Consider the following 12,244-nt stretch of genomic DNA (forward strand, 5'->3'; position numbering starts at 1 on the left):
CTCTCATGTGTCTAATTCTTTGGCGTTTTAAAAATTCAGGTTTCATATTACTTAAAAAGATGTATTCTAATCTGTCTGTTTTACATTTTGAAAAACAGTGAGATAAAATAAAACATGAATTTAGCTGGGGTGCTGTGAAGAACATTTTTGGTTCTAGAGTAATATTTGTTTTTATTTTAATGATAAGACTATTACATCTTCATTATAGAGCAAATACATAACTGTACATGTCAATTTTTAATTATCAACTTATAAATACATAGATCAGCAAAAGTTCACAACCAGGGAAACACGTTCAATTTTAAAATGAATGACTATATAATTAGTGAGAAATACTTCCATTAATATTTGTCAGAAGATAAGTTCAAGGTTTTTGTTTTCTCTTGGAATATTCCTCTGAAGATATAAACCTGGAAGCCTCTGCTTTCAACTGATATTGATTTGTATTTAAATTGGAACTCTTTTTAAGTTTTATGTGATATTGGAAATTTTGTAGCTGAAAGACAGATGCCCTGTCGACAGCATTCTGTGTATAACATTTAAAATTGCCTAAACAGGGCAAATTGTATAAATGCCATATACCAAAACAAACAAACAAACAAACCCATTGCTGTCGAGTTGATTCCAACTCATAGCGACCCTATAGTACGGGGTAGATCTGTCCTATGGGGTTTCCAGGGAGTGCCTAGTGGATTCGAACTGCCGACCTTTTGTTTAGCAGCCCTAGCTCTTAGCCACTATGCCACCAGGGTTTCCAAATGCCATATAGACCTTAAAAAGTTTACATAAGTATTTATATAAATACAATGGTTTTTAATAGCTCTGATAGAGCCCTTGGCTTCAGTCTACTGTATCAAATGAAGAACAGCATCTGCAAATTAGCATTTCTTTACTGGGATGTCTGTGTTTTAAAGTTGTATTGCAGTAAACAAATCTGCACCTCTTCTTCCATTGTTTAGGCATCCTTTTTATGTGGTTGCCTAGCACCTTTGAAGAACACTCCCTTGTAGCATTTAGTGTACTACATTGTAATCATACTACATTATGTGTGGCTACAATAATGTAGGGAAGTGGCTATGTCTCTTGCCCCCCCCAGGTGACACATCTTTGTGTGCTTTGCACATACAAGCATTTAGAAGTTTGCTTTACTAAAACAAACTGCACAACTTTAGCTCTTGCACAATACTTCCCTCTACCATTGTAAATCTGACTCTATACTTGTATTATTCAAAGATCATGTTTGGCACACAGTCACATCATGTAGAGCTTTATATTGCAGACTTTTTTCTGTTCTCCCCAGTTACACTACCAGCTGGTGGGCATCTCTTAATACTAGCCCAGGGCTATGCGTCTAATGGGTCTCAATGTATGAAGGAGCTAAAAAATCTTATTTTTGGTATAAAATTTAATATTATGGTTCTGGGAACTTTTAACTGGTTATAGTTTTCAAGTTTTTATTGTAAAAATTTTCAAATATACAGAAACATTGAGAAATAATATAATGAACATTAATCGACTCAATGGCAATGGGTTTTGTTTTTTTTAAAACCTACCATTTAGCTTGTGGAATCCCTGGTGGTGTAGTGGTCAAGAGCTACGACTGCTAACCAAAGGTTGACAGTTCGAATGTACCAGGTACTCCTTGGAAACCCTATGGGGCAGTTCTAGTGTGTCCTTTAGGGTCGCTATGAGTCAGAATTGATTTGATGCCAACGGGTATATTTAGATTCAGCAGTTAACATTTTGCCATATTTTCTTCATCTATTTATCTTGTTTTCCTGAATGATTTCAGAGTGAGTGGTAGACATCATGACACTTGACCCCTACATGTTTTAGCCTGTATCTTCTACAAATAAGTGTGTAAGTATCTAACCATAACACCATTATCATACTGAAGAAAATTAACAGTAATTCCCCAATATCAAATACCAAATTTATACTCGTATTTCCCCAGTGGCCCCAGAATGGCTTTTGTGACTTCACCCCCCACCTTCCCCTCAAAAGCCACCAGATCCAATTGTGCATTGCTCTTAACTGCATTTTTTTTTTTTTTTGCTGTTGTTGTTCTTTTAATCTAGAAGAGCCCACCCACCCCTGCTTTCATGGCATGGACTCTTTGAAGGATCAGTTCATTTGTCACTAACACGCTATGTTCTGAATTTGTTTCTTTGTGGTGTCATTTGATTTGTTCCACTATCCTTTGTATTTCCTCTGAGCTGGAAGATAGATCTAAAGCCTTAGATTCATGTTAAATATTTTTGGTAAGAATACTTTATAAGTGATGTGTGATTATTTGAAAAATATCTTTAAAGGACTGTTTTTCAATTTTTCCTGTGTTTAAGAGGTAATAGTGACTTGCACGTGTTAAAGTAAAATCTTTTGCAAGATTAATTTTTAGAACTCAAAAACTTCATTTAGAAATTTGTGAATCTGGAAAATCCAGCCTGAAAGTCAGACTGGAGCTTCTGGGGAACAAAGAAAAGAGTCAGAGTTTTATAGTAACAAGCATATAGGAAACTTTAGCTACTTGGCTTGGGTTTAGACAACTTTTGTAAGGGTCAAACTGCTTTTTGTTAAAAACAGGAAACTGGTGGGTCCTGACAAACAGGAACCCGACAGACTTTATTTGGTTTCCACTGGTTTACCAACATGGGCTCAGCATGAGTGACTCCATCTTGGGTTAATTATTTGGATTATCACGATTGAGATAACTCCTGTTACTTCAGTTAGCTGAATTAAGTAAGTAAGCAATCTCCATGTGCACTCAGGGTAATTTTTCTCCAACTTCCTCCCAATTAATAAGGCTACATATGTAGACTTGTTTGTTATACTCATGATGATGTCATGCCAGAACCTGGGTGAGACCAGAACAGTCAGACTGGCTTATTCTGCATGTCCTGGCTCCCACCTGACCACAGTGCAGGAAAAAGAGACCTCAGCATTGTTTTTCTTTTCTGCGGCTATCTTGAAAACCACCTACCCCAGCTGTGCCATCAAGTTTATGTCACTTTTCTCTTCCCGTTGCCCAGTTTCTTATTCTTTACAATACTGTCAACAGGTTTTTTTTTTTTTTTTTAAGCAATTGATATGGTTATCATGCATGGCATTTTAGATAAAGGAATCTCAGACATAAGTCACTGGAGATGCTTGTATGGAGGTAGTGAAACAGGAGAACAGGAGTGGAGTAAGCTCTTATAAATATGGTCTTAATAAATATGTTAATGATTGAAATTAGCAATTCTTATTTTAGGGACTGTTGTAGAACCACCAAAAACAGCAGCCCTCTTTCTAACTGGAGCAGTGGAAACAGAAACTAATGTGGATGATGAAGATGAAGAAATTGAAGAAATAAAGGATAATGAAAAAAATGACAACATACACGTCTTAGAAAAACTGGGTAGGCACAAAGGATTCATTTTGAAGTACTTGGAGCTTTTCACTTGCTAAGTCTTTTTTCCCCTTCATTGTTAATATAATGTGAGGAATTTTAGAGACATTTTGGAGATATAAAAATAGGTTATTCTTAATATCAGCATCTTTTTTTTTTAATTATGCTTTAAGTGAAAGTTTACAGTTCAAGTCAGTTTCTCATACAAAAACTTATACACACATTGTTATATGACCCTAGTTGCTCTCCCTGTAATGTGACAACACATTCCTCATCTCCACCCTGTATTTTCCATGGCCATTCAACCAGCTCCTGTCCCCCTCTGCCTTCTCATCTTGTCTCTGAACAGAATCTGCCCACTTAGTCTCCCATGTCTACTTGAGCTAAGAAGTACACTCCTCACCAGTATCATTTTATGTCTTATTAAAAAAAACAACAAAAACCCCCAAACCTGTTGCCATTGAGTCGATTCTGACTCATAACGACCCTATAGTCTGGTCTAATCTTTGTCTGAAGTGTTGGCTTCGGGAATGGTTTTAGTTTTAGGCTAACAGAGTCCAGGGGCTGTGTCCTCTGGGGTCTCTCCAGTCTCAGCCAGACCATTAAGTCTGGTCTTTTTACTAGAATTTGAGTAATATCAGCATCTTAATGCTTGTGGGGACTTGTTGGAGACCAAGCATATTTATTTAATTTTGTTTAATTCCATTAATTTCGAAAGCATATTTTATTAGTATGTGATGACTATTTTTTTCTTGCTCTTAATATTTTTAATTATTGCTTAATTTAGCTTGTATATTATCATTGATACTATATATCTGTAGATATAGAACTATCTGTACACATATACTGATAGTTCTTTTTCACCATAAAAATTAATAGTACATATATTTTTATATGTTTTATCAAATTGCCAGGCTGCTGCTATATAATAATCCTTTATTTTTCTTTTTAGTTGATATGCACGTTTGCCCTTTTGCTTTGTACTTTGATGACTCAGCTATTATAGTTAACTTTGTCCTCCAAGAATATTGAGTAATGGTCTCACATAATTCCCTGCAAGAAGGTGCTCAGGAAAGCCTTGCCAGTTGAATGAAATTACTTGAAATACTTGACACTGTTTCCTGTTCTAGAGTTTTGTGGGAGGAGAATTTTTAGCTTTGATTGGCTTGTCTCAGGAAAGAATTGCCTGAAGGAAGGTCTTAACCCTTCATAAAGGTTAAAAAATGTCCTATCATTTGGAACCGCCTCCCTTTTTCTTTTTACTGAAGTGGAGTGCAATTAATCTTCTGTCATTTTAATTCAAGTGAGTTCTCAGATTTTCACTGAACTATTAGGAGAAAATCAAATATATTCTGAAGTTAGAAATACTTTAAAAGTATTTTATCTGTTCTTTTTGGATCTAAGCTCCATATATATATATATATATTTATGAGTATATGTAATTTCAGTTTGAGAGTAAGACCAAAATTTTCTAATTGCTGTGAGGTTAGCTCTCCTTTTTACCATTGGAGTAATTGTTTCAGGTTGTCATATTCATTTTGTTGATCATTTTGTGTAGCCCAGGATTTACTGAGCTACTGAAAATAAATTAATCTCTTGTCTCTGACACTTGGGCCTTTGTACTGTGTTTTAAACACATGGCTGTCTATGCTTGTACAACTGAAAGGTAAAAAATGTAGTCAAGAGAATGGTAGGTGAGATGTAAGCATTATTTTATACATGTGTATGAACTATTATTTGAGCACTATGTTTTTAGGTTTAAATTCAACCAATGAGTTGTAAATCTTGTTCAAAATAGCTTATCAAATAAGCTGCTGTTTGGATGAAATTTAGCAGGCTTGATGTTAGAACTCTTAATGGAATTTCATGTGGAAACATTAACAAGAATAGGCACAGAGGTGCAGAGTTTGCTATTTTTTTTTTTTTTTAGTTGGATTTTTGGGAGGTTATTCCCTAATGTAAAAAAAAAAAATTTTTTTTTTTATTCCCTAATGTAGTCTAACACATCAGTTATTATAGTTATTTCATGAATATTCTTTTGTTTAAATCTAGTAATTTAAGTTCTTCAGTGTTCATTAGTTTTAAACTCTGATTTCTGAGGTTAGCCTGTTTTACTTAGTGATTTGTATTATCTAATTAAGCATTATATCCGTCGAAGATGAGCTGTCAGTGCTGAAGACTAAAAGAGCTGATACTGTAATTTACAGTTATTTTAGACAGATGGTATGTCATTTATGATAAGCATTCTGTGACTTGTCCAATCTTGTGACAAAATTGAGTTTTTCTTTAACTTGAAAAACGGTGAAGATTTGTTCATTTTCAACTACTAGTATGCATATAAGTTGAAATTACAGTTTTAGGACTTTGACTTTTACCTGTTAAACATTGTTCAGGCTACGAACTTTTATATGTGTGGTAAGCTTCTGGCTAAGGCCATATAGAGGACAGGCCAGACACTTAAAATCTGTCTTAGCTTTTAAAAATGATTCTACCTATGCAACAAAGGCAATATTACACTTGGGTAAGGAAGTCATAAAGATGTAAACATCCAGATAACCAAGTGATCACAAAAGATTAGTGTAACTTTTTACTGTATTAAAGCTCAAGCAACTCACTGGTTGAATTAAACCAGCCAAACCTTTATATCTGCCACAGGCAGAAAAATCTGATAGGATCGTATTGATATATTTTGTTGATAGTAAAGATACCTTGATAAGTTTTTACTTTTCCAATGGATGGGTAGACCTGTACTGCTTTGGAGTGATTAACATTTAAATTAAATCCTTGTATGCCCTAACATATTACAAAGCAAAGCCAGATGCAGTTTACTTGTAAACTACAGGATGTTTACATATAAACTGTATATAATTCAAATTTCATTTATAACTCATTATTTCCCCTTCCCTTTAAAATATTCCTTAACCACAAAGCCCCTTCATAATTTGGTCACAGCTGGTATTTACATTTTATATTAGTATTATAAGTCTCTACTGATTTACTTTACTTAGTAGACCAAAGTTAATGTATTTTCCTTTTTTATTCATTTTCCTTTCCTTACTGAAACTGTGCTATTATTGAAGAATTTTGTAGTTAAGTGTGTTTGGCTCACAGTAGCGTCAATGTTCTTTTTTTTATATCCAGAAAGAGTCCCAGACTCACCAGAAAATGAGCTGAAATTCAGATGGGAAAACCTGTTGGGCCCTGATTATGAAGTAATGGTATGTTGAAATCCTCTAATAAAAAACACTCAATTCTCATTTCATGTTAAGCTCCTAATTCTACAATTTAAAGAAACTGGCGAGTCAAAGAATAGCCTGCCTGCCTTTGTTTTTATCCTTCTGCCTTTTTTCCCTATTGAATCAATCAATTGATTTTTTTTTTTCTTTTTGGTTAGCATTTTAAGCTGTAGGAACAATTAAGGATGGTGCACAAGCTTCAGTGACAATTAGCAGACACTCAGTTCATGTTGGAACAATTTAAGTCAATGATAGGCAGAAAAATGGCAGGAGAGGAAAGGCTTGCTTTTAAATTTATAACCTGTATCAGCTGCTTAAAATTGCTGGCATTTTTATGATTGCTTTTATGATCTGTTTGTTTTATTGTACACTGAAAAGGCTGTGGATATTAGTCCTATGTTTCACAAAGAATCTTACAGTTTTATGAGGAAAATGAAAGAATGATTATCAAATGTATTTGGGAGAACAAGAAGTAATTTAGGTTAGGTATATGTTTATATGCCAGTGGTCCATTAGACTTCCTTCACCTATTATTAGATTCATTGAGTGGGGGATTGATTACATTTCCCCATATGAATCCACATGAAAGCAGAAAACTGTGCTTAGGAAAGCCTCTACAGTGTTCACCAAATGTGTTAGTAATAAAATATTCTATTAAATTTCTTTTGTCATTCACATTGTCTTACATATGTTTATCATTAGTCCTTGTTGGCTGTTTGGAGATTTTTATCTGTTTTCATGGTTCATAATATCCAGCTGCTACCTATTGTCAGAAAATTTCCAATGACATTTAGAAAATAAATAAATAAATGAACCCATTATTTTCAAGTCTATTCCTACTCAATGACCCTACAGGACAAAGTAGAACTGCCCCATAGGATTTTCAAGGCTAGAGGGTTGCTCTATGAGTCAGACTCGATGGCAACGGGTTTGCTTTTTTTTTTTTTTGGGAAATCTTTATGGAAGCTGATCGCCAGGTCTTTTTCCTGCAGAGTGGCCAGTAGGTCGAAGTCACCAACCTTTCCGTTAGCGGCTGAGCACTTTAACTACTGTGCGACCAGGGCTCCCTCCCAATGACATTAAGATGGGTTAAAACAGTCTGTACTTTCTCTTGTTGTGTGAATTCTATACTTGCCTGTCAGGTCTCATGAACCTCATGGATTTCAAACACTGTCACTAGCCTCTCATTTAGCAAATGACCTTCCCTACTATCCTTGGTAGTTTGATCTTCAAAGTAATTTTATATACCACTATTTACAAATTGCCACTTTTGTGATGGGCTCTCTCTTTTTTTTTTTTTTTTAGTTCAAATTTTATCCTCGTTGTAACCACACTTCCAAATATCACTTATCATGTAGTGCTGTCATGACAGAGAGGCTAGAAGGAGGAAGCAAAATTTGAAGTTAAAAGCTTAAAGGGACAGGTTTTTTATTAAGAGTTTTAGCCTCTTGTTCTGAGCTAGGAGGGACAGAAAGGAGAAGTCAGCCTAAATAAATGAACACACAAATAATAAACACATACACCATCATCTGTCAGTGCCCACATACACACGCACACACACACATGCGTATTGCACGCCGATGTTTCTTATTCCAGTTTCTCCCAGGATCTACTTATCTAAAGTACAGTACTTCTGGAGCTTTAATTGGATCATTGTTTAATTTATCCCCTCCAGATGCACCGTATTTTATTAACAACTTGCAGATGCAAATCATCAGTACTTTGCTTGCAAGGAATTCACTTCTGTGGATGTCCACCACTGAAGCACAGAACAATAGTTGTAGGCCGGGATTAAAGGTTTTAAATATTCCATGAGCCTCCCACCAGAGACCAGGTCTTTTTGTTTGTGTCCTTGCCAGCTGTTTCTCCTGGGAAAATGGTTTGAGCTGTCTGTGCAAAGTCAGATGCTTCAGTTTTTCCAAACTCATAGATCTTTATTGACCTTCTCAACTTTGTTTTTAGTTCTAAATTTGAAAGTAAAGTGGCCATACTCCTGGTTTTGAAAGAGGGAAATTTTTATGGATTCACTGTAGTGGAGGATTATACTGAAATTTTAGGGATCATGGATTAAAAAAATAATAATATATGCATTTGCCGGTTACTTTCTTTCAACTTTTGAATAATTTATTAAAAAAAAAATTTGCTGTGGGAAACAACAACACAAAAATCATAAACACTCTGAAATTTTACGTTATGTGTTATACTCAGGCATTATAGAAATATAGGAAAGAAATTAGAATGTAGGTCAGATGGAGTTATTAATATGCAGGTTTTGAAGATTTTTCATAAAACTTAGTAGGAAATAAAGTTATGCTTTTACAAATACTGGAAATCTTATTTTCTTGTAAATCTAGGTTGCCACTTTGGACACACAGATTGCGGATGATGCCGAGTTACAGAAATACTCAAAGGTAAGCATTGTTTTTTTAAAAATGTTACCAGCTTTTTGTCATTTGAAGAACTTTTTCTAATTTTTTTTTTTTAAATTGTGCTTTAGGTGAAAGTTTACAGCTCCAATTAATTTCTCATTCAAAAATTTATACACAAGTTTTTCTGTGACACCGGTTGCAATCCCCACAATGTGTGACAGTACACCCCCCCCGCCCCACCTTCCACCCTGGGTTCTGAATTCTCGTTGAACGAATTAAATGAGTTCTGTGACCTAATGGGTCCAGAATTTAGTCTTCCATGTTTTCTGGAAATGTGATGAGTTCCCACTATTATGTATTCCTGGGAAGAATGTGGGATCCTGTGCGCCACTTCCAGAAACCAAAAACCCAGATTGGACTGCTCTGCCTACTGTGGTGCATAGAGTAGTAACATTGTGCAGAGTGTGTTAACTCTTTTTAACGAGTCCTTTAGAAAGTGTTTTCCTAAAAATCTGGACTGTAAATGCAGACTAAAAATCCTCCAGGCCCAGATGTTCAAGGACAATATCTAGCCATAAGTGTAGACACTGGATGTCCTTAAACTTAAATTTTTTTGGTAAGCTTTACTTCTACTAGGTTCCTGGGTGGTGCAAATAGTTCGTGCTCAACTACTAATGAATGACTGGCAGTTCAAACCCATCCAGAGGCTCCTGGCCTGGGATCCTCTTCCATAAAGATTGTTGCTGTTAGGTGCTGTTGAGTTGATTTCTACTTATAGCGACCCCACATGATAGAGTAGAGCTGCTTCATAGGGTTTTCTAGGCTTTGATCTTGACTAGGCTATAATCTTTACGGGAGCAGATCGCCAGGTCTTTCTCCTTCAGAGCTGCTGGGTGGGTTCAAACCACCAACCTTTTGGTTAGCAGCTGAATGCTCAACTGTTGTGCCACCAGGGCTCCTTTCCGTAAAGGTTAAGGCAAGAAAACCCTATGGAGTAGTTCTACTGTGTAACACAAGGAATCACCATGAGTTGGAATCAACTCGATAGCAACATGTTTGGGTTTTTTGGGGGGTGGGGAGGAGGTTACTTCTAGGGAGTCCTAGTGGCTCAGTGGTTAAGCGGTCAGCAGCTAACCAAAAGGTCAACGTTTGGGACCCACCAGCTGCTGTGCAGGAGAAAGGTGTGGCAGTCTACTTCTGTAAAGATGACAGTCTTAGAAACCCTGTGGGGCAGTTCTACTTTTTCCTATAGGGTCACTATGAGTCCAAATTGACTTGACGGCAATGGGTGTTTTGTTTTACTTCTAATGACAAAATGCCAGAAAGGTACCTTTATAAAACATTTTTCCCCCATCGTTTTTATGTCCTCTCACTACAAATTCATTCTGTATTTCATATTCTGGATAACCAAAGGTCAGGGTTGTGGAAACTTAGGAAAGTTTTCTAGGTAGCAGATGGCTGGCTTTCTTAATAAATAATGAGCAAGAAAAAGTTTTCTTGCCAGAATAGCTTCAAAAATCATACTGTAATCCCACATGGGGTGAAAGAACTGAGCCCAGCTCAAACTTTGCTGTCACATGGCATATACAAAATGATTTTTTTGTATCCCATGAGGGTTTTGTAGGAAGTTAGGAGCGTCTTTTTAGATAGTTGTACTGTTTCCTCCTTTGAGTATTTATTATAAATATTTCTCCTCCATAATAATTGTGTTGTATGTTACATTATTTTATAAGTTTGAGTTTTCAAGACTGATGCCATGTACAGTGTTTCATTCCTTCTAAATTTACCTACATTTTGAGTAACTTCCTTGCTGTGACTGTGTGGGCCAACTGACCAAGCTTTCCTCAGATGTGCAATGTAAAAACAACATGGCACACCTTGAAGCTAATTTAAAATTATGTACAAAGTCAGCTTTGTAATAGATTGGAGTAATCACTGATTACTAATCCCACCTTAATATGTTGAGGATTTAATTAGAAATGAAAGTAAGAAATAAAATTATCTCACCCAAACTGCAATTGTTATTAATTAGTTACTGATTACATGGACCCTGGAGCTGAGTCAGATTACCAAAATTCAAATTCTGGCTTATCCACTCACTAGCTGGCTGATTTTGGGGATATTATCTAACCTCTCCGTGTCTCCGTTTTGTTTTCTGTAGAAGGGGTGATATTAATAGATTAGTATCTATCTCATGATTGTGTAGGAATTAAATGTAATGTGCCTAAAATAGTGACAGGTACGTAACAGGTGTTATTATTTTTCCTATTGTCATATAAGTCAATGATACTTTTTCTTAAAAGTGTTTTTTAATTTACTCTAAATTCTTGGATATTGGATTTTTTCTATTTACCTGTCTTCTAGTTTGTTAAATTTCTTGTGTTAAACCCTATCTATTGAGTCCTTAATTTTAGATACTATATTTTTCTATGAGAGGATTTCCATTTTATTTCTTTTTAGAATATAATTCTCTGACAAAATTCTCAGTCTTTAAAAAATGTATGCTTGCCATCTTTTTCTCTATTTCTTGACCATGTTGGTATAGCATATAATGACATTTAATGTTGACTCCAGTATGTGAGCCAACTTTGTATCTGCTTCCATTGTCTGATGCTTTCTGTTGTTATTGGTTATTTGGTTGTCTGATAATTTGATTGAATGCCTAGCATTGTGTAAGACAACTACAAAAGGTTGCCCATGATGTTATCTCCCTTTAGAGAGTTTTCACCCTTCTCATAAGCAGGGAGAGAGGGGCAGTGTGTGTGTGTGTGTGTGTGTGTGTGTGTGTGTTGGTGGGTGGGAAATAGGGAGGGTGACTGTCTCAGAGATGTGGCAGAGCTGAAGTTCTGGTAAGCCTCAGTCTACCTCTGACAGGGACCTTTGCTCCTAACACTTAGCTTTCCAGGTATCCCACCAAAGAGCCTGGGTGTTTACCAGCCCCCTCTGCCAGGTGGATCCTAAACTCTAATACTGGTTTCCACAGTTGAGTGGGACTGTTGAAATCTTTGCTTTGCTTTCCAGAGGCTTTCTAATTAGCTCTTTGTTCTCCTACCCCGTATAATTTTGGAACTCAGGAGACATGCTTTGGGGCAAACTTGCCCCATATCAGGCTTGGTTCATCACACGGTTCAGCTTTAGTTGTCTGCCCTCCCCAGTTCAAGACTGTAAAGCCCTGTGTGATCATATTTATAAGTAGTATAAGAGAGCAAGAAAAAGAGGATAATAGTCTCAGTGGGGGAGAGCAATTAGGA

General features: G+C 36.0%; 1 protein-coding gene across 5 annotated transcripts in view; it reads left to right on the plus strand.

Annotated features, from left to right (window-relative positions):
* Window positions 1-12,244, plus strand: part of PATJ (PATJ crumbs cell polarity complex component) — a 417,617-nt gene that overhangs the window by 53,136 nt on the left and 352,237 nt on the right. For all 5 annotated transcript variants that reach the window (XM_049879429.1, XM_049879433.1, XM_049879432.1 and 2 more), the window contains exons 12-14: window positions 3,251-3,397; window positions 6,530-6,606; window positions 8,979-9,035. In XM_049879429.1, the coding sequence (XP_049735386.1) occupies window positions 3,251-3,397; window positions 6,530-6,606; window positions 8,979-9,035 (281 nt within the window). The remainder of the gene's footprint in view (window positions 1-3,250; window positions 3,398-6,529; window positions 6,607-8,978; window positions 9,036-12,244) is intronic.

This window comes from Elephas maximus, chromosome 3 (assembly GCF_024166365.1).
Source record: "Elephas maximus indicus isolate mEleMax1 chromosome 3, mEleMax1 primary haplotype, whole genome shotgun sequence".
Taxonomy (NCBI): domain Eukaryota; kingdom Metazoa; phylum Chordata; class Mammalia; order Proboscidea; family Elephantidae; genus Elephas; species Elephas maximus.